Source organism: Podarcis vaucheri (genome assembly GCF_965113315.1).
Source record: "Podarcis vaucheri genome assembly, chromosome: 17".
NCBI lineage: Eukaryota > Metazoa > Chordata > Lepidosauria > Squamata > Lacertidae > Podarcis > Podarcis vaucheri.
The window spans coordinates 5,717,444-5,742,221 of record NC_138755.1 but is presented as its reverse complement, the minus strand read 5'-3'; the positions used below and the strand labels follow the sequence as shown (position 1 = coordinate 5,742,221).

Here is a 24,778-nt window from a genome sequence, read left to right as displayed (position 1 = left end):
CTGCTAGATGACTGCAGCTCCTAGAATCATAGAATCATAGAGTTGGAAGAGACCACAAGGGCCATCGAGTCCAACCCCCTGCCAAGCAGGAAACACCATCAGAGCACTCCTGACATATGGTTGTCAAGCCTCTGCTTAAAGACCTCCAAAGTAGGAGACTCCACCACACTCCTTGGCAGCAAATTCCACTGTCAAACAGCTCTTACTGTCAGGAAGTTCTTCCTAATGTTTAGGTGGAATCTTCTTTCTTGTAGTTTGGATCCATTGCTCCGTGTCCGCTTCTCTGGAGCAGCAGAAAACAACCTTTCTCCCTCCTCTATGTGACATCCTTTTATATATTTGAACATGGCTATCATATCACCCCTTAACCTCCTCTTCTCCAGGCTAAACATGCCCAGCTCCCTTAGCCGTTCCTCATAAGGCATCGTTTCCAGGCCTTTGACCATTTTGGTTGCCCTCCTCTGGACACGTTCCAGTTTCTCAGTGTCCTTCTTGAACTGTGGTGCCCAGAACTGGACACAGTACTCCAGGTGAGGTCTGACCAGAGCAGAATACAGTGGCACTATTACTTCCCTTGATCTAGATGCTATACTCCTATTGATGCAGCCCAGAATTGCACTGGCTTTTTTAGCTGCCGCGTCACACTGTTGGCTCATGTCAAGTTTGTGGTCAACCAAGACTCCTAGATCCTTTTCACATGTACTGCTCTCAAGCCAGGTGTCCCCCATCTTGTATTTGTGCCTCTCATTTGCACAGCCAGACAGAGACAGACTGTCTGGCTGTGCATCCATAGCAGTGAACAGAGAAGAAATGACCACCGGGAGGAGCGCAGGGAGAAGAAACGCTGTGGTGTATCTGCAACAGCACAACCAGATGCCTTCCTCTGCCCCAGCTGCAACAAAACATGTCTCTCCCATACTGGTCTCTACAGCCACAGCAGGCGCTGCAACTCTCCAATTTGACTTTGCCCCTGATGGCCCACTCTCGAGATGGACAGATGCCAACATACCACTTTGAACAGCTGCTTTCAGAAGGGGCAACTGAGGGGAGGGTTACATGTGTTTGCACATATATGGTATAGGAATGTGAGCTGCAAAGTCTTGCATTCAAAAGTAGCCCCAGCCATGAACTCACTGACTGGCTATAGGCAGTTTCAGGCTTCCCAAATACAATATGGAGATAATGACCATGTTTGGTGGATGATCATATCTTGCCTTTGAAAGCTGAGATATGAGCGAGCCTTTCAGCCACACACAGAGCTCCTTCCATTCCTCTCTTTGTACAAGCAAGCAAAAAACAATGTTAAATCTTTTCATTAACCATCACAGGAGTTGCCAATGTGATCTTCTCTGGATTTATTGGACTCCCAGCAGTCCCAGGCCAATGGAACTGTAGTCCAACTGTATCTGGAGAGTAATAATTTGGCAAACCTGATTTGAACCTGGAAACCATGGTTAACAGCTTCAAAACAAGCCAAAGTATTAAATTGTGGTTTTGAATTGGCTTAATCTCTTGGCCTGTTTGGAAGCTGTTAAATTATAGTTTCCTGATTCAGATGAAATGGGAAGCTATAACAAATTGAAGACTTCTTGGTTTCTGAGAATCAAAAACTTGTAAAGTTGGAAGGGTCTGCAAAGCCTGGTGCAAAAGACCCGGGATTTGGGGTTCTTAAAAATACCCCTGGCTCCCTCTCTGCTGCTGCTGTTTGAAGGTGCAGATTTTTAGACAGACATGGATGTTAAGACATGCTGCCAAAGATGCTGCAAAGCTGTGAATTGAAACAATCTCTGTGTTGTTGTTTTTTAATATAATCTTTATTATTTTAAATTACACATATATACAAAGAATTTACAATCTCATATTACAAAAAGAAAATTAAAGAAAAAAGCAATTAAGAAAGAAAAAAGAAGAAAATACAAAAGAAGAAAAAGCAGATTTACATACATAGAAAAACATAATCTTCCTTGTTAACACTTAAATAAACGCCTAAATAAAAAGACTTCTGACAAAACGAGTCTTCCGATCATTCTCGTTGTACTATTTATACTGTTTTTATCTGGTTTTGAAGTTTGTTTTTCACTGTACTGCCTTGCTGTCATTTTGTTGCTCGCTTTAATATGATTTGTAAGCTACCTCGAGCTCCCTTGGCCCAGGACGGGGGCCGCAGAGCAGGCACAGCGCTGCAAAAAAGCACAGCAAATACCCACATATAAAAATGTGCATCTGAATTCCGCAGCCCAGCCTATGACTCAGAATCTGGTCCCCCATTCCCCTCCCACAGAACAGAATCGAGGAGGTCCTTTAAAGGCCCCAGAGGTGCAAAGGGGGAGGAAATGAATCAGAGGACAACAGCACCACTAGTCCCACGTTCAGAGGAAGCTGGCATGCATACAAGGTTGATTTCAAAAGGCTTCCTTTGGTACCCCATGACTGAACACACTGCAAAGATCGGGCGATAAGGCCTGGCACCGGATCCAACTGCCATTCACAGGGCAGAGGAACAGGGTCCTAGAAAGATGTAGCTGAGGATGCAGAGTTTTCTGCAGGAAGTCCCAAAAGAACCTGGCAGGCAAGGAACTGCAAGCTCTGCTGGAAGGGTGCTTGTGAATGGCAGGTTAACGCGATGGGGGTCTTGCTCGGTTCTACTTCCAGCAGATCTGAAAGCAGGTGGTGCTCCCTTGGGGCAGTGGAGGCTGGTCCACTAGGGCACATGGGGCACTGCCCCATCCCCCTTAGTCTTTCCTCAATCACCTGCCAGTGTAGTGTAGTGTTTAAGAGTGGTAGACTCGTGGACTTCCGGAGGCGGCGCGAAACAAGTAATGGCGGTCCTCTTTGCGCTGCGAAGAGGGGCTCCGCAGGAAAGGGTCGTTCGCTGCGGCAAAGCGATGACCCATTAAGATAAACCACGAGCAGAGTGAGCTCGTGGCCGTGGGATCCGGCGGGCACCCAGAGCGACCCCCAAAACGAAGAAGGGACCCCGTAAGGGGCTCCGGAAGCGCAGAGGGGAAGCGGTGCTGTGGATTCATCGCTCTTTCTGCGGGAGTGAAGCCGCGCGGCTGTTGCTGATGAGCGCCGACCTTTCTTCCTTAAGCATTGGACTCTAAACCATCTACTCGTGAGTAAGAAGAGTATTAAATTCGGGACTGTAAATTGATAATTTGGCTGAAAGCGGGAGACGAGAAAAAGGAAGTCCGTCTCCCGGTAGTGCTTAGTGATCAAAGGCAAAGGAACTGACAAGCTGGAAGCAATAGAAAGGGATTTTAAAACGGGAAGTATCATGCGTCTGGTGGAGCTAGCAACTGAAGGGAAAGGCAAGCCTTCTTTTTATTCCTTGCTATTGTGTTGATTTTATTCGGAGACCTTCTCCTTTTGTGGACTTTAAAAACTTTAAAAACCCCAGCTCCGGACCCGCAGGGGGAAAAGGGCTGTTTTGCGGATACATATACAAAGTTGAAATGGATACATAGAGGCATCATTGGAGGATACAATTAAATAACTGTATCTTGCACCTTCAGATAGACTATTGTGGTAACATTGAAAGGACTCTGCCAGTGGAAAAAAGTCTTCTTTAAGGACTACTGTTAATTTATTTAACTGCTGGAACTTTAATGGCGACTGAAACTTTGCTTCTTCTTTCCTGAACTGTAACAATACTCCCTCTAGTGGAGTTTGGGATTTACAAATTCCTGAGAACCAACTTTGTTTTGACTCTCTGTGGTTTGGTTTTCTACTCTGAGGCCTGTCTTTCCCATGGAATATTTGATAGCTTGACCTTGAATCCAAAGACAGGTGTGGAATGAGTGGCCCACCAAAAACAAGAGCTGCGTCGAAAGCAGGGAAAGGCCAATTGGTACAAACAACTCTGATTTCTCAGGCCCGCAGATCTTCAGTCCCTGCTGTTTTACAGGGAGCTGTACCCTCAACAACAGCTCCATCTAAGGAAGCTGAACAGCCAACAACTGAGGATATGGCAGCAGGGGGATCTGGCACTCTCTTAGAGGAAATGCTACAACAATTTGCAATCTTGAACAAAAAGGTTGATGACCAAACAGCAAAAATTGACTTAGCCACATCTTCAATTACCAAACTCTCTGAACAGGTGGCTAAGCATTCACAAGACATTGGGAATTTAAAAGACGTTACATCTGAAAATCGGAAATTGGCCGAGGCCGCGAATGAAAAAGCAAGTCAAGCAATTCAGAAAGTGGATGAATTGAAAGGAGAGGTAAGGCCGCTACACAAACATATCAGCGACCAGCAGGCCTACCTGTCTATGGCGGAACTGAGAAACAGGGAAAATAATTTAAGATTACGCTCTATCCCAGAGACTGAGAAAGAGGATTTGACCGGCTTTTTGACAGCAGAATTCTCTAAATTCTGGGGTATAAAGGAAGATACAGATTTTAAAATAACAACGGCATTCAGACTGGGAAGAGTTGCCAGGAAAGACAGGCCTAGAGACTGCTTGATTATCTTAAGGACCAAGCAGGAGAGAGACAAACTACTGGACCTACATTTTAACAAAGCACTTGAGATCCAGGACAGAAGAGCACAAATCTACAAGGATATTCCTAAACAACTACTGGATCTCAGATCTAACTACACTGACCTAGCTGGACTTCTGAGAAGTAGTGGAATACCTTACAGGTGGGAGTTTCCACAAGGCTTATCATTCAACTACAAAGGAAAGAAGATTAAAATCAAAACGAAAGAGGATAGCCAGAAGTTTCCACACGATCACGGAGAAGACCTGCAGAAGGGAGCAGCAGCCCTTTGGCCTCCACCAGAGTCTGGAAAAGAGCCAGCACCCTCGGATTTGGATAAAAAAGAAGACACCTCATAAAGAACAACAACAGATTGATACAGGATGTCTCTACAGCTGTATAGTTGGAACATTAATGGCGCAAACTCCCCGGAAAAACGCAAAAGGATTTTCCATATTTTGAAGAAAGAACATTTGGACATAATCTGTCTGCAAGAAACCCACGTGACCAGGTCCCATAGAAAAGTGTTAATAAACAAAAGATTAGGCCAAGAATTTATTTCATCAGACAGAGTTAAAAAGAGAGGCGTGGTGATCTATGCAAAGGAGAACTTATCACCAAAATTTTTGTTTAAAGATGAACAAGGAAGAATCCTGGCAATTGAAATACAAAACCAAGGAGAAAAAGTTTTGATATTAGGAATCTACGCACCAAACGAGGGGAAATCAGAATTCTACAAGAAGCTACATGAGACACTATTGGACTATTTGGACTACTCTAATATCATCATGATGGGAGACATGAATGGGGTTGTCTCTACCTATATGGATAAGTCACAGAACCAGAACTTGACCAAGGATGGAAGACTACCAAAAACTTTCTTCGAACTAACTGACAATATGGATTTGATTGATCTATGGAGGACAAGAAACCCCCTAGGTAAAGAAGGAACTTTCTTTTCTGAGGCCCACCTGTCATGGACAAGAATCGACCAAATTTGGACAACTAGAGGGCTGGCACCTAAGACTACAAGAGTAGAAATCTGCCCAAAGACTTGCTCCGACCACAACGCTCTGAAAATGGAAATGAGATTTACTACTGCCGATTCCTTCAGATGGAAAATGAATGACAACCTGTTAAGAGATCAAGAGATTGTAAAGAAGGCCCAAAAAGTTTTAAAGGACTATTTTGAAATTAACTTGAATACCTCGGTGGAAAAAAGAATAATCTGGGACGCAAGCAAAGCTGTTATGAGAGGGTTTCTGATACAACAGAATACGATTAAGAAAAAATTATGGAATGGGAAAAAGGATAAGATACTAGAGAAGATAAGAGATGGAGAGAAAAAATTAAGATTGAACCCAAAATCAAAAGAGACTTTAAGAGAAATTAAATTCCACCAGTCACAATATATGAAATTGATCAACCAAGAAGTGGAATGGAAAATCAAACAAATGAAACAAAGATCTTTTGAATCCGCGAATAAATGTGGGAAACTGCTAGCCTGGCAGTTGAAAAAGAGACAAAAATTAAATTATGTTACCAACCTAGAAGTTGAAGGGAAAAATATTCAGAAACCGGGAGAAATTAGAAAGTGTTTCCAGAAATACTTCAAAAGACTGTATACACAAGGGTCCGAGGAAGCAACTGAGATAGAACAATTCCTGAAAGACAATGGCCTACCAGAACTATCTCAAGAGAAGAGATCAATCTTGGACTGTAAAATAACACAACAGGAAATCGAGGATGCCATTCAGAACATGCAACTAGGCAAATCTCCAGGCCCTGATGGACTTACCTCCAAGTACTACAGGATGTTAAAAGACTACTTGATACAACCATTAATGGAGGTTTGCAACCAGATTATGGGGGGAGGGAGGGCACCAGATACGTGGAAAGAAGCATTCATCACACTGATACCTAAAGTGGAAACTGAAAAGACTCAACTTAAGAACTACCGTCCCATCTCACTCCTAAACGTGGATTACAAAATATTTGCAGACATTTTGGCAAATAGATTTTAAAAAGTATTAAATGAAGTAATCCATAAGGACCAAGCTGGCTTTCTCCCAGGTAGACATTTGTTTGATAACACTAGGAATATTATCGATATTCTGGAACTCTTACAAACAAATATTAACACTAAAGCAGTGTTAATTTTTATTGATGCGGAGAAGGCCTTTGACAACATTTCTTGGAAATTTATGAAGAAAAATTTGGAAGGGATGGGAGTGGGAAGGGGGTTTGAGAATGGAATAGAAGCAATCTATTCAGAACAAAAAGCTAAGTTGATAGTGAATAATGTGGTGACAGAAGAACTTCATATTGAAAAAGGAACACGTCAGGGGTGCCCCCTTTCCCCTTTATTGTTTATTTCAGTCCTGGAGGTTTTGCTGAACATGATAAGGAAGGATCGGCAGGTACAAGGAATATGGGTCGGAGCGAAACAATATAAACTGAAAGCATTTGCAGATGACTTGGTTCTAACATTACAGGAGCCAGAATCTAGTACAAAAAGAGTTTTGGAATTGATTCAGAAATTTGGTCGGGTGGCGGGTTTTAAGTTGAACAAACAAAAAACTAAGGTGTTAGGGAAAAATTTGACAGCTACTGAAACAGAGGGGTTTCAGAAGGAAACAGAACTAAACATTGTCAAAAAAGTGAAGTACCTGGGGGTCAATCTGTCTTCTAAGAACTTGAATTTATTTAAAGATAACTATGAGAAATGTTGGTCAGAAGTTAAAAAAGACCTAGAAATCTGGTCAAGATTGAAACTATCCTTGTTAGGCCGAATTGCAGCTATAAAAATGAACGTTTTGCCAAAAATGTTGTTTTTGTTTCAAGCCTTGCAGATTGTGGACAGAGTGGAATGTTTTGGAAAGTGGCAGAAGGACATCTCTAAGTTTGTCTGGCAGGGCAAAAAGCCCCGAATAAAGTTTAAAATACTAACTGATGCAAAGGAGAGAGGGGGGTTTGCCCTGCCAGACTTAAGGTTATATTATGAAGCTGCGGCCTTCTGCTGGATGAAAGATTGGATTCTATTAGAAAACACTGATGTCCTAGATCTGGAAGGCTTTAATAATTTGCTAGGTTGGCATGCGTATCTGTGGTATGACAAGGGAAAAACACACGGAATGTTTAAAAACCATATTGTCAGAAAAGCAATATATATGGTCTGGAAAAAATACAAAGACTTATTGGAAAGCAAAACTCCGAGGTGGATATCACCAATAGAGCCCAAGGCTCGGAAAAAACCCAATATGGAGGCCTCCTGGCCGAAATATTGGGAAATAATAGAAAACATTGGAGGTAATTGGAGGTTGCAGAGCTTTGAAAAATTAAAGGATAAGGTGCAAAATTGGTTACACTATGCCCAAATTAATGAGGTCTTTAAGCTAGACAAAAAAACAGGATTCCAGGTGGAAAAATCGAAACTTGAGACAGAGTTGTTAGAACCAAAGACCAAGCTATTATCGAGAATGTATAACTTGCTGCTTAAATGGAACACTCAGGATGAGACAGTTAAATCAGCGATGATAAAATGGGCTCAGGACATTGGTTATAATATCATGTCTGAAGACTGGGAGAGGTTATGGACCACCGGTATGAAGTTTACTGCATGTAATGCTCTGAAAGAAAATATTATGAAAATGGTATACAGGTGGTACATGACCCCGGTCAAGCTGGCTAAGATATACCATTTGTCCGATAATAAATGTTGGAAATGTAAGGAAGCTGAGGGGACATTCTTTCACCTTTGGTGGACTTGTCCAAGATTGAAGGCCTTCTGGGAAATGATCTATAACGAGTTAAAAAAGGTGTTTAAGTACACCTTCCCCAAGAAACCGGAGGCCTTCCTTCTGGGCATCGTCGGCCAGAAGGTGTTAAAGAAGGATAGAACTTTTTTCATGTATGCCACTACAGCAGCAAGAATCCTTATTGCTAAGCATTGGAAGACTCAAGATTTGCCCACACTGGAGGACTGGCAGACGCAATTGATGAACTACATGGAACTAGCCGAGATGACTGCAAGGATCCGAGATTTGGGAGAAGAAGTAATGGAGGAGGATTGGAAAAAATTTAAGGACTATTTGCAAAAGTATTATAAGTTATATGAATCTTAAGATGTCGCGTGACTTGGAATGTTAGCCCCAGCAATGAAAGTGGAGTATATATGAAATTGGATAATATTTATGAAAAAATCAAAGTTTAAATGGGTAAAAATGATAATGTGTTACATTTTTAGAATAAGTGGAAAATAAGAGATTTAAACTTAAACTGCAATTGAGAGTACAAAGAAACACATGAAACAAGGTTATAATTTGCTGATAATTTTATTGTCAAGAATGCATTACGGGGGAGATGTGGGGAAGTCCGACAGAAATTCGAAATAAGTTGTTGAAATGGTTGTGATTTTTTGTCTTTTCTTTCTTTCTATTTTCTATGTTCTTTCTCTTTTTCTGTTCTATCTGCAATTTGGAAAAAATGTAATAAAAATTATTATAAAAAAAAAATATAAGAGTGGTAGACTCGTAATCTGGTGAACCAGGTTCGCTTCCCCGCTCCTCCACATGCAGCTGCTGGGTGACCTTGGGCAAGTCACACTTCTCTGAAGTCTCTCAGCCCCACTCACCTCACAGAGTGTTTGTTGTGGGGGAGGAAGGGAAAGGAGAATATTAGCAGCTTTAAGACTCCTTCAGGTAGTGATAAAACAGGATATCAAATCCAAACTCCTCCTCCTCCTCTTCTTCTTCTTTCTTACAACTAGCCCAGGGGATGACTCTGCCTGCCAACTGCCTCTTCTTTAAGGCTTATCAACACTTAACTTTTGCCCTGTGCTATCTGGGCACAAGTCCACACTTGAAAGCTCCATGTCCAAGCGCTCTGTTTTTGCCCGCAAGCTTTGCCCATGAAAACCGGCTCTTTAAAGCTGAAGTGCAACAAAAGGCAATTCAGGTTATGCATGGGCTGCTGTTTGCTCTGGTTCAGCCCCCAAATTGGCGTCCTGATTTGAATCCCTACTACCAAAGCTGAAATTAGCCAGAGTGTAAGAGAGAAATAGGACGCGGGTGACGTTGTGGGTTGAACCACACAGCCTAGGACTTGCCGATCAGAAGGTCAGCGGTACGAATCCCCGCGACGGGGTGAGCGCCCGTTGCTTGGTCCCTGCTCCTGCCAACCTAGCAGTTCAAAAGCACGTCAAAGTGCAAGTAGATAAATAGGTACCGCTCCGGCGGGAAGGTAAACGGCATTTCCGTGCGCTGCTCTGGTTCGCCAGAAGCGGCTTAGTCATGCTGGCCACATGACCCGGAAGCTGTACGCCGGCTCCCTTGGCCAATAAAGCGAGATGAGCACCGCAACCCCAGAGTTGGCCACAACTGGACCTAATGGTCAGGGGTCCCTTTTAAGAGAGAAATACAAGCACAATACAGACATCTGTGTTTCCCCCAAAGGAGTCTCAGGTGATAAAAATTGCTTCTCTTTCCCCAGTCCTCCCCAATTTTAGCCTCACAATTTTAGCTCTGGGAAGCCCAAGAGAGTCCTGCCCCTGCCACTGCCTAAAACATGAGCTTTGTGGCTGCCTGGGGTTTTGAACCTAGGTCTTCCCTGTCCTTGTCCAGTCTTTGCTTGACACGCTCGATATATTACACACTGCAAGCAAACTCAAATAACCCACACACTTCTTTTTTTCTGGAGCCTCATTAGATCTGGAAGCTGATATTGATAAGGAAAGGAAAGATGTCACTTCTGAGAAAGAGAGACTGGTTAGAGAAAGAGATAAGAGGAAGGGAGGGTGAATTGCAGAGTCACTAGGAAAGGGGTTCCTCCAACAGGCCCTGGACTTCTCTGCCCTCCTTGGGCAAAGGAGGCAAATCCAGAAAGGCTTTGCAAGCACTGCTCTCACCTGGGTTCTCATTAAATCCAACTCCCATCTAGGCCCCGGTTGCTCTCCACTGCCAACAGCCTTAGGAAGAGCCAAACCTGCGCTACATTTATCATGCAATTCTTTTTGTTTATCCCGTGGGAATCTGTTGCTGTGCCCCAATGTATCTTTGCCATGCTGTTTTAATGGTAGGGATCAAAATGGGGGCAATGTGTTCCCATTTTAACACTGTAGAGCGCTAAAGGATGGGCTGCAAAAACCAAGACGTTCGCCACCTCCCCACCAATCCATCCCAAACATCTTTTGGACAGAGTTGCAAATATCTGGGGGAGGTCCAGATATTTCTACACCCAGGGCTGACCATAGTGTAGGATGCCATCTCACATCTTTTTAGGTGGACACAGTTGGCCCAGCTTCCCACCTTCTGTTGATATTTTCACCCCCTCCCATTGCGAGAATCTCCTGATCTGATGTTTTGAGAAAGGAGGGGGCAGAAACTGCTCTTCTACTCTTTCACTCCTGACTGACTGCCTGACTCTGTGTGTGGAGTTACAGATAGGTAGCCGTGTTGGTTCTGTGTGTTGGTTCTGTGTGTGGAGAGAGTCTTATCTATGTTAACAGGGAAGATTAGATATACAAAAGACCAAAAATTTATAAAGGACTGGGAGAAATTTGTGTGTTATCTGGAAAATAACCATGGTGTAAATACAAAGCTGGTGGGGTTTAAAGAGGCTTTGTAAAGAATTTATGAATATTGTTCAATAGAAATAATGAGGGAAAGGAAGTGTAAATGGCAATATGGAAGAATGGAATGGGTACTAAAGGAATAACTATGAAAGAATGTCAGTGACGCTGAAGGAAGTCGAAAATGGATATGATTTGTTGTATAATGGATAAAATGTATAATGAGTTGGACTTAATAAAAGCATATATATAAAAAAAGAGAGTCTTATCTATGTAGTGACTAGATGGCTGAGTGGGAGCTGCAACACTCATGCAAGCTGGTAGTTCGTTAGTTTGTAGTAGCTATTAGAAATAAAAGGAGTTATGCTTCACAGCTAATTCCGCGTTATTTATACTCTGCTGAGTCTGGTGCTCACAATGCACAGTTGTGAGTCCAGGGCACTGAGACCTGCTTTCCAGGACTGGAAGGTCTCTGAAAGTGCTCCAGTCGCCTAGCCCAGTCGGGGCAGAGCCAGTTATTGAGCCCAGTTGCTGACATCGGTTGAAAGGCGTACTGACACTTTCCTCTCGTTCACACTCTGAAATCATTCCACTTTCTATCACCACCCCATTTTGGGCACTGCATAATCACAGAATCATAGAATCTTGGAGTTGGAAGGGACCCCACGGGGTCATCTAGTCCAACCCCCTGCAATGCAGGAATCTCTGCTAAAGCATCCCTGACAGATGAGCATCCAACCTCTCCAAGGAAGGAGAGTCCACAATCTCCCGAGGGAAGCTGTTCCACTGCTGAACAGCTCTTTCCATCAGAAAGTTCTTATTGTTTAGTCAGAATCTCATTTCTTGCAACTTGAAGCCACTGGTTCGAGTCCTACCCTCAAGAGCAGGAGAAAACAAGAATGCTCCCTCCTCCATGTGATACAGCTGAAAAAACCTTTATTGTTATTTTTAACCTCTCTTGCAAGCCTGAGCTCATTCTGAGCTTTAGCCAGCCTGACTTTCCCCCTGCAACTGTTGGCTACTCATGTATACTCCTCCTTTGCAATTTCCCCTTTTCTTCCTTTTCTTATACATGCCCTTCTTAATTCTCAGCTCGTCTGTAAGCTCTTTATGCAGTCACACCGGTTTCCTTTTATTTTTCAGTTCCAATGTGGTTTAAGGATAGGCTGCCGGGTGGAGAACTGAACACGCAGAGGCACACATTTACAGATGTGATTCTAGACTCTGAAACCTAGAGCTGGTTAGAAATGCTTGGTTTGTAGCCAATGTTGGTCCTATTTTGTAAAGACCCATTGGAAATAATGGACATGACTAACTTTGGTCCATTCATTTCAATGAGTCTAACTCTGAGTGTAACTTAGTTGATAGAAACCCTTACAAAAGACAGGATGTGTTGTGCTTTACAAAAGACAGTCCCCTCTTTGAAGTCAAAATTTGATTTAAGGATAAGGGAGAACAGCAGAGGCCTTGACATTGTCCATCAGCAGTTAGTAGCGCCTGGTCAGCAGACGGAGCAGGCAGCAAAAGCTACCTGTTGTCTTCACCACAATGTTGATATGTATTCTATTTCTATTACAGTAATTATTTCTACATTTGTGTGAACATATGAACTAGCATATTACAATGTTGTGCGAATTGGATGCCCCTTTTGATTCTTTTTTCTTTTTGGTGATGCAGATCCTCCTTTTTGGCAATACATAACTGGCCAAAAAGAAGTGCCAGTAGCACAGCTTGTTATCGTTGCTTCTGCAAGCGGCAGTAAGAGCACCTCCTTAGGTAGCCTGACCACCGTTTTGCACACCCCATAATGCCCCAGGCCTGGCATTGTTTTGGAACACTGTGGGAGGGAGGAAATGGTGGTTGGTTCTCTCTCTCTCCCTCTCTCCCTGTGTGTGTGGAGATAGTCAGATAACATTTCTGCAGAATTGCCTTCTTTTTTCTGGGATGGAATTTTCTCAGAAAAATGTCTCCTGAGAAATTTTGGCACCGCTTTAGTTGAAAGGGGGTAGGTGAGCAAAGCAGCACTAATATTATATTTTATTTGCTATTATTATTACTCATACTCTCTCATCCTTTGTGTGCAGTCTGGATGCTGCACTATGGACTTTGAAGTGGGACTTTCAGGTCACCTCCACAAAGACTAAAATGCAATACGGGGCAAACTTCAAACTGATCTTGGTCTGAAGTAGCTTGGTTGCCAGCAATACAGCTGCTAGGTATCTAAGAACGGGCACGCTCAGGAATTGGCTGCCACATCTACTACCAAGAACAGCTGCCAAAAGAAGAGGAACATAAATATATTTATCACTGGATAAACAGTGTTGCAAAAGCCCAGTGCCTGCCTCTCTCTCTCTCTGCCAAATGGTGGCAAGAGCACATGGGATTACAGGCACACACACAGGGTCTGTGTCCCTTTGGAGAATAGGTAGAAGACACAGTGGAAACTGTCGTTCTTTAGGAAATATGGTGTATTCACCTATTTACACCTTCATTCATCCAGAGGGCAACACATTGGCGACCTCTGCTGCAGAGTGTTCTGGAAGTAAAGGCGAACCAAGATAAAACTCATGAATGCTGGTTCTAATCACTAGGCCCTAGCAATGTACTAAATCTCATTCACTTCTCAGTCAGGAATCTGGACTCTCCTTGTCTCATGTGCCATGCTTAAAAAAAATAAATTCATTGCAGGTTTTATCATCTGCAGAGGAAGATTCCAATTAAGAACAGACAATGGATTATTCTACTGTGGGGAATGAAGATTCTGCCCCCCAGTATTTTGAACATCCCCATTTGCAAGCAAATGATGATGCAGACCTATTCTTTCCTGCTTCAGAGGGGGATGATGCTGGGGTCATGCCCACCTACTTCTCTCGTATGTCTGAATCCTACAGACACTCTCCAGGTAGGTATACAATGGTTGCAAGAGGACATACCTTTAAACATACTAAGCAGCTGATCCCAATACCCTCCCCACCTCCCTCTGCCTGCAAGCTATTAGCCCTTGTAATTACCCTTTTGAATCATAGATGGATATGCTGCATTTGGCAAAGGCCCTCTGTGCACTCAAAGAGACTTTTACTATTACTTTGGAGGCAAAAGTAATGTGTTAGTGCATCTATGTAGCCGCCTCCTTCTCAGAATTTCTGGCTGATGGGCTTACAGTGATACCGTTGTGTTTTTACATTGCAAATATTAAAGTATATGTTGAACCTTCAATTTTAAAAAAACATCAACGTTGTGGGCTGCTTCTAGTCAGGGTTCCTGACAGACTGTTATGCTTTTTCCCAAGATACTCTGTTCCATTACCTCCCCCAACCCCAGTTTTCCATACCCCCCACAAAAGGTACTCAACCCCACCTAATTCAGTGGGACTTATTTCAGAGCAGTCATGGCTAAGATTGCAATCTCGGCATTGTATGGCCATTCACAGTCCTCACTGTGGGAATGTGGATCCGGCCAGAGGGCTGTATCCTAAACTGGCCCATGTTTGAAAGGTCCACCCACCAGTCAATCACTTGATGTCATATTACATCATGTAGTTCAATTTTAAACTTGCAGCTGCAAAGGAAACCGCTTTGAGGTTTTTCCTTGCAGTCAAGGAAGGAAGGAATTTTATGAAATAAAAGTAAAGGAAGGAAGGAAAAACTGACTCCCAATTCTTCCTTTACAACCATGGCTTGCATTGGGGGGGGGGAATCAAGCCACGCCTGATTCATCCTTTTGAATTTGGTCCCATGGCTTGACCTGTGCTGGATGTCATGTGACAGGTGGCCATGGACCAAATGAAGAGGCCAGGTTAGCCTAATTACACCCACAATTCCCAGCACCCTGAACAAACTACAGCTCACAAGCTTCTTGTGGGGGAACCCATGTCCTTTAAATGTATGGTGTGAACAGAGTCTGGGAGCTCTCCGTGGTGCTGCACCACCTGCCCTCCACGGGACCAGAACAGGACAAGAGGCTGCATGCTTCTGAATACCGGTGCGTGCGTGTGAGAGGAGCGAGGCTGTCCCTATACCCTGACTGCGGGCTTCTTGGAAGCATCTAATTGGCCACTGCTGGCAACAGGATACCGAATGAAGGAGCCCCTTATTCTGATCCAGCGGAGCCTGCTTGGCCAACTCTAGTGTAGGCCCACTGCCCTGAACACCTGCACACCCTACTTAATGTTTCCTTTTGTTTCCTCTCCAACAGTGCGGCAGTTGTATCCCATCCTCAATGGTTTGCAGTGGGTGGATGGGCACCCTTACAGCACAGCAGCTTGGGTCTCCAGTTCTTCTGGAAAGCCCCACGCTGGACTCCCAATCTACACCTCTGCCACGTCCTCATATCAGACCCTCCAAGCGCCTCCCTCGCCCAAGGACCTCAGCCCCGATGACAAGGGGAGTCCCAGATACCTGGAGATGTTGAAGACGGAGCGGATGAGCCCCACACATGCTGAACTGCTGCCTTTAGGAACCCCGACTGGAGCAGCTTACGCAATGGGGCAGGACTTTGGATACTTCCCGCCATCTGGGAGTCCCCTGACCGCTGGGTATTCCCCTAAACTACGGGGGGCAACACAGCTCTCTCCTACTGGTGAGGATTTTTGCTGGGTACCATCACATGGGCTGCGGAGCAAAGCGGGAACGATGGGACACAATGGACTGCACCACTCCAGACCTCTTTCAAAAGCTCACCTGCCTGTAAAACAAAAACACCTTGGTAAAATGGTGCAGACTGGAGAGGCAGAGTGTGCGTTTTCAAATTTGTTAAAGTTTTGTACCAAAGTTAAAAATTTGCACCAAAATACCTTTTCATTTCAGTCCTAATGTGAATATTTAAATGCAGGTTGTTGTTGTTTTTTAGAAAAACCTAAACATGCCAAATGTGTGGATCACTCAGATTACATTTCCCATTGGGAAGTTTGGCCATGATGTTGAAAGAGTTTATGTACTCTAGCCGGCGCAGCTGATCAGCACTTTTTTGTGCTGCTTGGATGTCAGAGCTGACCAACCATGAAGCTGTTTGCCAGAGGCAACCACAAGACATAGTCAGCGTAAAAAATGTGTTTAGGAGATGCGATATCCACAGGCAAATCTATAAAATGCTAGAGTGCCTGTGGCTTAATCTTGGTCATGAACTGCCACCTCTGAGCTGCAAAGTTCTGCTCATTAAATGTAGAACATATTTCTTTCCCACATTATACTCTGCATATGCTTAGCGGCACAATAATTATGACCTTACAGGTTACAGATCTGGACTCTGGCATTGAAAACACGTTCTGGAGCTGACCTCTTAGGTTCTAGGATGAGCTTAGTAGCATTTATTAGACAGGCAAAGATTGGCTTCCTTTACCCATTATGTAAATGAATTAATATTCCTCTACCCAAGAATCATTGTTCTTGGCGTCTTTCTTGCGCTCTCTCTGTCTGGCCTTCTCCAGCCCAGCACTGCATCAGACATGCTGCTAGTAGCATCTCCTCAAAGTGAAGGGTCTCATGCCTGCCCCCCTCTGAGCTATTCTGCCACTTCCCCACCGACTGCTTGTCTTCATCTCTTTCCTCAGAGGCGCGAGAGTGCGTGAATTGCGGAGCCACAGCCACGCCACTGTGGCGAAGGGACGGCACTGGTCACTACCTCTGTAATGCCTGTGGGCTCTACCACAAGATGAATGGGCAGAACAGGCCTCTCATCCGGCCAAAGAAACGTCTGGTAATATATTTTTATGTTCAGGGCAACAATGAGGTTTGCAGAGGTACATTCTGTTGGGGGGGTGCATGGAAATCTGACTGACAGAGGTGGGCAGGAATGGGTAGGTAGGAGAATGGAGTGGCGTGGCTGGACTCCCTGCAACAGTTTGTTGCAGGTTCCATTTGTCGCTGTATGTAACAATCTTCATCATATTCAACCATGCAGATTGTCAGCAAGCGAGCCGGGACCCAGTGCAGTAACTGCCAGACGACCACCACCACCCTCTGGCGCCGAAACGTGAACGGAGAACCCGTATGCAATGCCTGCGGTCTCTATTTCAAGCTGCACAATGTAAGCCAAGGCAGTAGGGGGTTTGGTTGATGGAATAAGGGCATCTCAGTGTGACTGTGTCCAGAAAACTGGATCTGGAGTGTCTTGATAACAGCCTGAGGATTATCTCATGAATGCTTGCTTGCTTCTCTCTTACGCTCTCTCTTTCTCTCTCACAAACACCCATTTAATGGATAAAAAGCATTACACTGATTTTATGTTAAGTTTATAGAAAGATAAAGCATTTCTCGTGCAATATGAACTTAATTTCACAAGCAGCCGTCTCAGCCCCACCTGGGTTCTAGATACAAGTACTAGGTCATCAGCATACAATAAAACTGAGAGTTTTTGGTCAAGAATTGTGACAGGAGCAAACTGTAGGCCCTCCAGTTCTTTAACCATGTCATTAATATAAAAATTAAACAGGTAAGGCGCCAAAATGCATCTCTGTTTGACTCTAGTAATGGTCTTAATTCTAGTGGTGAGATGGCCAGCCAGATCCACCTTTACTTGTATTGATGTGTCAGTATATAATGTTTTGATGAGAAATAATAGACAGAGGCCTATATTTCTCTTTTCCAATTTTTGCCACAATGCATGTCTTGGGACCGTATCAAAAGCTGACTTTAGATCGATAAAAGCAACATATAATAAGTGACTTAAGGACTGTTTTGGCCTAGTAGACCTGCCACACCAAATAAGTGTGCACAACTGTCCTCAAAATCTGCATTTCCCTAGAACCGAGAAAACTCATTTGTGTCATTAAATACCTCCCCAAATGCTAATGTTTTCAGAATGCAGATGTTTAGCGTTCTGTGATAGCTGTCAAATTCTGTCTGCAAGCTGGTGGACAGAGTAACAAGAAACGGTACGGCACTGTGGACAAGGCTGCACGAGCACTGAAACAGGAAGTTTGCTGTTCAAAACCTGGCACTGCCATAAATGCACGCCATGGCCTCAAACGAGCCATCCTGACAAAGTACACTTTATTACTTTAAACCTGATGGTTTCTTCTTCTGAAGATGTTTTCAGAAGGGAACCTGCAGAGGCTTCCCCCTTTGCCCACCTGTTTTCGGCTGCCTGGACCACCTGTAGCTCCTAACAGCAATTTATATGGCCCAGACACTTCCTGAAGCTGCCTCGTCCACCTATTCCATCAGCATTCCTTCCTTGTCATTCTTGTCCTCCCTATTCTTTCGGGCTTTCTGAAGTGTTTTCGCCCTTGTTCTGTGTTGTTTCAGAATAAGCAGAAGGGTAAGGGCTTATGCACCTTTCCTCTGCTCTTGCAAATGGCAATCTGTGGAAAGCCCAAATTGTCGTTTGCTCTAATTGAGAGCTAAAAAGTGGGTTTCTGTGGGGAAAGCTTGGGGCAGGGGAGAAAACGACACATGCTTGGACACGAAGCTTTTAAGTGCAGACGTGTCCCTGGAAAGAGCAGAACAAAAGTTGCGTGTGGATAAGCCCTGAGTGTTTTATTTGATAAAAGGTACATAGTGTTGTGTCCAGTCATACCCAGAGCGGATCCATGTAAATGACTTGGCTAACTTAATGCCCCTTAATTTCAGTGGGTCTACTCTAAGTAAGACTTAGTTGGATACAACCCATGGATTTTAAAAGAACGTGTTCCCTCCTAGTTTGCCTGTTTCGGGGAAAATAAATCTGACCCCCACCCCCAGATGCTTGAGAACAAATTGGTAGGCTTCTGCCATTCCCATGTTGCCTTGAGGAGGACTCAAATTAGGGTGACTCTATACTGCTCCAAAGGGAGCACCTTCAGTACCCTTTTCCCAGACCAAGAATGTGCCTCTCCCATCGTCCTCAGACCCTGCGGGTGCCTGCCCTGTAGCTTCTCCTGCAGAGCTGTCACGGCCAGGAAGCAGGATGAGGCAATTGCTTCAGGCTGTGGATCTGCCAGCTGCCACATGCATACATGCTCCTGCAACACGCACACACACCCCATCTCTGTTTACTCCTTGGGTAGCATTATGTTGCACTACAGCAAGCAAGCAAGCAAACAAAATAATAATTATTAATAATAATTTCCCCAGCCACTCTGGGCGGCTGACAGTATAGCTAAAAACTAAATAAAAACATCAAGTGTTAAAAACCTCTCGTTACGGGGCTGCCTTCAGATGTCTTCTAAAAGTTGTGTGATTCTTTATTTCCTTGACATCTGAAGGGAGAGTGCCACGACCGAGAAGGCCCTCTGCCTTGAGAGTGATCCTGTCAAACCCAGTGGGGTTTACTTCTGAGTTAGTATGGCTCCATAGCCAGCCCCGCGCCTCTCTGCCCTCTATCTGAACCATGCACCTGCTCTGCAAACAGCTATTGCTCTAGCCTCTTCTTTACTCTCGACCACTCTGAGGCACTGCTCTTACTCTCGCTCACGGCTCCATCTTCTGCCTTCCAGGTGAATCGTCCCTTGGCAATGCGCAAGGATGGGATCCAGACCCGGAACCGCAAGGTCTCTTCAGCCAAGTCCAAAAAGCGCAAGGGGAATTCCGGGGAAGCTGCCATGTCCACCCCAACCCCCCTGGAGTTGATGCCAGTGCCTCTGATGGGGGAAGAAGCAGCTGCCCTCTATACTCTCAGCCCCATGATGTTGCCAGGACATTTGCTCCCCTTTGGACCCAATCCACACCTTCTAGGCTCTCCACCTGGCTTTCCTCCACAGGCTTCTCCTGCCCCACATGGCTCCCCTGGGGTTGTTTCTGCACTGGGGTAAAGAGCCCTACAACCACACAACAACCCACGGCATTCATGTACAGTGACTCTGGGACCAATAAGCAGGGAGGGCACATCTCTCTTGATAATATTTTGGAGCACGTGTATTAACTGCTTGCAGCATGGGTGCCTTGGAAGAACAGGAGAAAAGAATAACAACGGGAGGGTGCTCTGATCCCGCAGCTCATCATAAGAGAAGACATATATTATGGGGTAGTTCCCCCAAGCAGCGGATGAGGTGGTGATAAAGCAGTCGAGCTCTTTTCCAGGCTGAATGTGCCACTTCATACCGCAGGTGAGAAATGCTGGGGCCGAATGCTTCCCCATCGGGGAGCAGGTGGTGGGAACATGTGCTGTCCATGCAAAGGAACACAGGATGCTGTCTCACACCGAGTCAGACCACTGGTCCATCTAGCATTTGCTACACTGACTGGCAGCAGCTTGCAAGGATTCCAGCCAGAGGTCTTTTCTGGAGGTTGAACCCAGGACCTTCCGCATGCAGGGTATTTATGTTACATTTGGGCCATGAAGAACCAACGGAAGGACAACCCCTCTCTCTGACATCCACTGTTTCCTATGCATGGAAGAAGATTTTTGTGCAGTCCCTCCACCTACTAAGCCATAGACGGAAGCGAGCTACTGATCCCTCCACCCATCTGTAAATTGCTGCTGTCCAACTATCTCCAACCACATTCTCTTCCTTGCCTATTTGGCTAAGCATGCCCAGCTCATTTGCGTACCTTACATACAGTATTCCAGGAGTATCTACACCTGCTTTTCTGCTCTCACAGCTATGTTTCCCCGTGGAATAATTCGGATGAGTGCTCTGCGTGTGGCCGGATGCATCCCCTGCAGCCTGGATTGCATGACAACAGCAAGTTCATAATGAGCACCTGTCCTCTGCACCTCCACCCCTGCCAGACTGGTGAATTGGCCCATCATAAGCAAAGCACATACTTTTGCACAGTGCCTCCCTTCTTGGCTTAGGGAAGAACGTGTACAAATGCAAAAAGAAACCCAGTTTTATGCTTGTGAGAAATAGTGCTTCCGCTCAACCTATTTGTCATGTATATGGTAAACGGGCCCTGCCTTTTTAAGCCAATCACCAGGCTTAAGTCAGTCACCCCATCCTGAATCCTCCCTATGTTCCTGTATATCTGCCTGCAATGCAAATGGCAATCCTAATAGTCACCCCCCCATTATGTATCTCAGCTCTCTCCCCCCCCCCCCCGGCAAGCCAAGACACTGGCAAAAGTGTGGCTATCAGTGTGGCTATCAGTAGAGATTTGAGGAAAAGATGTTCCATGTACATCTCAGCTGCTCACTACTGCTTGCCTGTTGTGGGACACGGAGTTTTGTTTTGGGACTCCTTCGCCTTGGGGAACGCTGCACTCGGGCACGCCACTCCCACCTGCAGTGTTGCTCAATCCAGGAAAAAAACACCTTTCCACTCGTTTCTGCTGACTGTCTAAACCGACCCTTAAAAATTAGTTGCTGGGCAGGGCAGTTTGTACATTTGTACCGGAGTGAAGCGACTTTTGTCCTGAACGATCTACTGAAAAAAGGGTGGACATCCATCAATGTCTTTCAATTTACAAAGCAAACATGAACACTCAGGATCTCTTTAACAGTTAAGGCACAACTAATCTGCTTTATTATGTACTCCATTCGTAACCCAAAGGGTCGGACCTGGAATTAATTCACCTCTGGCTGCCATTGGCTCTGACTTCACCTCCTGTTGGCCTCTCTGCCTTGTGCCCTACCACTCTCAGTGAACGTCAGACCAGAGTCCACCTGGCTTATCATTCTTTTGAAAGGATTCCAACTATAAGCAGACGCTTATAGTTGGATAGCTAGGTGTGGACTAGGGATTCGGCGGCCCTTCAGATTTTGTTGGACTCCCAACTCCCACTGGCACTGCCCAGCATAGCCAATCGTCAGGGATTATGGGAGCTGGAGTCGCAGGCGGGGGGACGGACATGTTCCCTATCCCTGCACTAGGCAGGCCACCCAAAGCTATCTGGTGATCTACAATTGGACTACCTTCCACCGACTCCTGTTCCATCCTGGTATCTCACCATTCACCCATCTTTTAATGCATGCAAGGAATTAATTTATCCGCACCTCAAAATCCATCCTGAAATGCACTGGCCCAAATCCGTTTCCCTGTACATCTCCTAATCCTCCCTTTCCATGGGTATATTCATTCCCATCTCTAAAGCATCACAATAGGAGACAAAAAAAGAGGAGGGGATACATGCTGACCTTGAGCAGAGATAACGCACCCTGTCGACTCTTCACTGGCTTTGTAAATTTGCCACTGAGCTTCCATTGATGCCCTGCTCTTTGGGGGTTTAAATTTGTTTCAGAGGGGGAAATATATATACTAATTTGTATTAACAACAGAGTTGTGTGAGTGAGTTTTGTCTTCAGCAAGTTCCAGCTATGGCACGGCTTGGGCTGCCTGGGAGGAGCTTCCACAGTAGAATGCCAGCTTCTTCAAGTGCCTTCGGTATCTTTTGTGCAAAATTAAATGGATCATGGAGACACATGATTCCTGTAAAAAGGAGTGGGGAAGGTAGAGACATGTTCAGCTACAATAGACCTGCTCTCCTGATTAAACATAGTCCACCAAGGAACATAGTTTATGCTGCACACCTGCCCTTCATTCAACAGCTTACAACAATAACAGACAAAACACCAAAATTGCAATAAAGCAGCCTTAAAACCAAAAAACTGGTTGAAATATGAAGCAGCAGTAATAATAACTGACTCTAGAACCACACCACGGAAATAATACCATTTAGGGGCAAAATATACATTACTTGTGCTGCAGCTACTTATAAGAAAACAAACCCAAGACCCCATTCTCCTCTGAAAGCCACTTTTGGGTGAGGAAGATTAACATCAGTGAAGCGGTGGGAGGCTGCCCGGATTGTGCCTAGTTGTACTCACAAATGCCAGCGTCCCAGATCCCACTTTTCCCACAATTTCACCAACAAGGAAAGCTGTTGATTCTAGTATCAAAGCTAAAAATTTGATATCCTTCCAGGGAAAAAACCACACAAGTTAAATGTGAGTTGTAGGCATTCAAAGTCTGAGTCCAGTAAAACCTTTAAAAGTAAGGGCCCTTCTGATGCCCCCTTTATTGTGCATCCATGATTATTTGTACTCATGATGCTGTTGGGGCAGTCATATATGACTCCTCTTTCAATACTATTGGCGCCTATAAAGGTTTTGGGGTGCTTCACTTCCAATCAGTGCATATCTTGTTACTTCCTGCTGAAATTTCTCATACTACAAACATGGGGGCGGGTGGTGTTGTGCCACTTTTGTTGTGCTACAGTCTGTCTGGCCAGTGATCCTGTGGCAGCCCTGGGGAAGCATTCTAGAACATCTAATGAAGCAGAATAAATCCATACTAATGCAATATTATTGTACTGATTACATTTTGCAGAATGCCGTCACAATGAAACACCAGTCTGGACCAACCCTGTTTTTTCCTAAAAGCACAACAAAACAATTTGTAAGCTATAGCCTACTTTTTCAGATGCCAGACACCTCAGCCGAACTTCCAAAGTTCCAAAGCGTTTTTGAGATTATTATAAATATTTACTTATGGCGCTATCATTGCACATGGATAACAGCAGAAAGACAGCAAGTCCCTGCCCCAAGGAGCTTACTTTCTAGTGCCTACATTTTAGCAGTGGGCAGAGGTAAGGGGAGAGGGAGGTTAATGAGATATATGGGTAACAAAAGGATGGGTCTGCACAAATGCAGTTATGTGTACTTAAGCTATTTTTCAGTTCAAGGTAAAGATTCATGAAGCAGGTGGATTTTGAGAGGGATAAAGACCAGCAAGGAGGGGAAATGGGCAGAAGTGTTTATGAGACAAGACTTGTAGGTAGCAGGTTGTGGTGGAAATACTCTTCATTGGTGTGGCTAGCCTGTGGTTGGACTGCAACTCCCATTACCACTCACCACTGGCCACGCTGCCTGGGAGGGAGCGATGGCTGTTGGAATCCAACAACATCAGGCGGAGAAAAGCAGGTTAGCCACCCCTGCTCTACGGGAGTGCTTCTTGACATCTACTTGCTACTCTGCTTCTTGAAGAAGAAAAAGAGCACCATCTCCCCAGCTGGGACACAGCAACCCTCTCCAGGGACCCTGATTCTTAGCACTCTCTCATCTCATCCCACACACAACATGATTCCTTTGCCAGAGCTGTTAGGGGACTCCCGGAGAATCTGTCCAAGGACAGCCTTGGCTCTTGCTCTCCCTTGAAGTGCTGGTGGTGAAGGCTGCCTATCTTCCAACATCTCCCCCACCCCTTTTCCCACATCCTTCAGTAGAGCCATCAAAGGAGTCAGTGGGGACTTTATCTGGCCCATCAAGTCACAGTCTTTGGAGGTCTGCAGAATGAGATCATCGCTCCCCACGCAGTCCCCTCCTCTGCAGATAAGGGGCTGGCACGGGTGCTGGGAACAAGGTTGCAGAAGGCAGGAAGAGGAGGATTGGCTGCAGTGCCTCCCTCTCTCCTGGGCTCTGGCCAAAACATGGGTTTCATTCCATCCCAGCAGCGGGTAGCACCAGGCTGACCTTCTGGGGCTAATAAGGAAGAAAAGCAAGTTGCTGCTGCTGGGTGGGTCAGAAGGTTTCTCGATCAAAGGCAGATGATCTCCCTGGGTCTTATGTTCTGAAAATGCTGGACTCACTTCACTGCTTTCTGCCACAGGAGCCTTGCAAGGACATGGGCAATTTATATACAGGATAAGCTGTGCATAAGTGGGAGCCTAGAGAAAATCCAGGTTTTGGATTTTCCAAAACTAAAGAGGCCGAGATCCTGGGACCACGATGAGGAGACTTAGGGTATTCTCTGCATGCAGTGCACACCACCTGCTAGCTTCTAAAGCCACACTCACACCACAATCCATATTGAGCTTGTAGCTTCTTGGCAAATACTGGTTTGATGCATTCACCACCTTTGATCTGACCATAA

At 45.0% G+C, this 24,778-nt stretch overlaps 1 protein-coding gene and 1 long non-coding RNA gene across 4 annotated transcripts in view; one reads left to right on the top strand and one right to left on the bottom strand.

Annotated features, from left to right (window-relative positions):
- The window catches only part of GATA1 (GATA binding protein 1), a 30,562-nt gene extending 8,380 nt beyond the window's left edge, over positions 1-22,182 (top strand). For all 3 annotated transcript variants that reach the window (XM_082205503.1, XM_082205501.1, XM_082205502.1), the window contains exons 2-6: positions 13,741-13,954; positions 15,247-15,630; positions 16,601-16,746; positions 16,951-17,076; positions 19,466-22,182. In XM_082205503.1, the coding sequence (XP_082061629.1) occupies positions 13,783-13,954; positions 15,247-15,630; positions 16,601-16,746; positions 16,951-17,076; positions 19,466-19,780 (1,143 nt within the window). In that variant the 5' untranslated portion in view covers positions 13,741-13,782 and the 3' untranslated portion in view covers positions 19,781-22,182. The remainder of the gene's footprint in view (positions 1-13,740; positions 13,955-15,246; positions 15,631-16,600; positions 16,747-16,950; positions 17,077-19,465) is intronic.
- Positions 800-20,648, bottom strand: LOC309522338. The gene is made up of 3 exons (XR_014215041.1): positions 20,520-20,648; positions 15,450-15,735; positions 800-2,180 (listed from the first exon to the last, which is right to left on the bottom strand). It is a non-coding gene; the product is annotated as an uncharacterized lncRNA (long non-coding RNA).
- Positions 22,183-24,778: the final 2,596 nt, after the last annotated feature.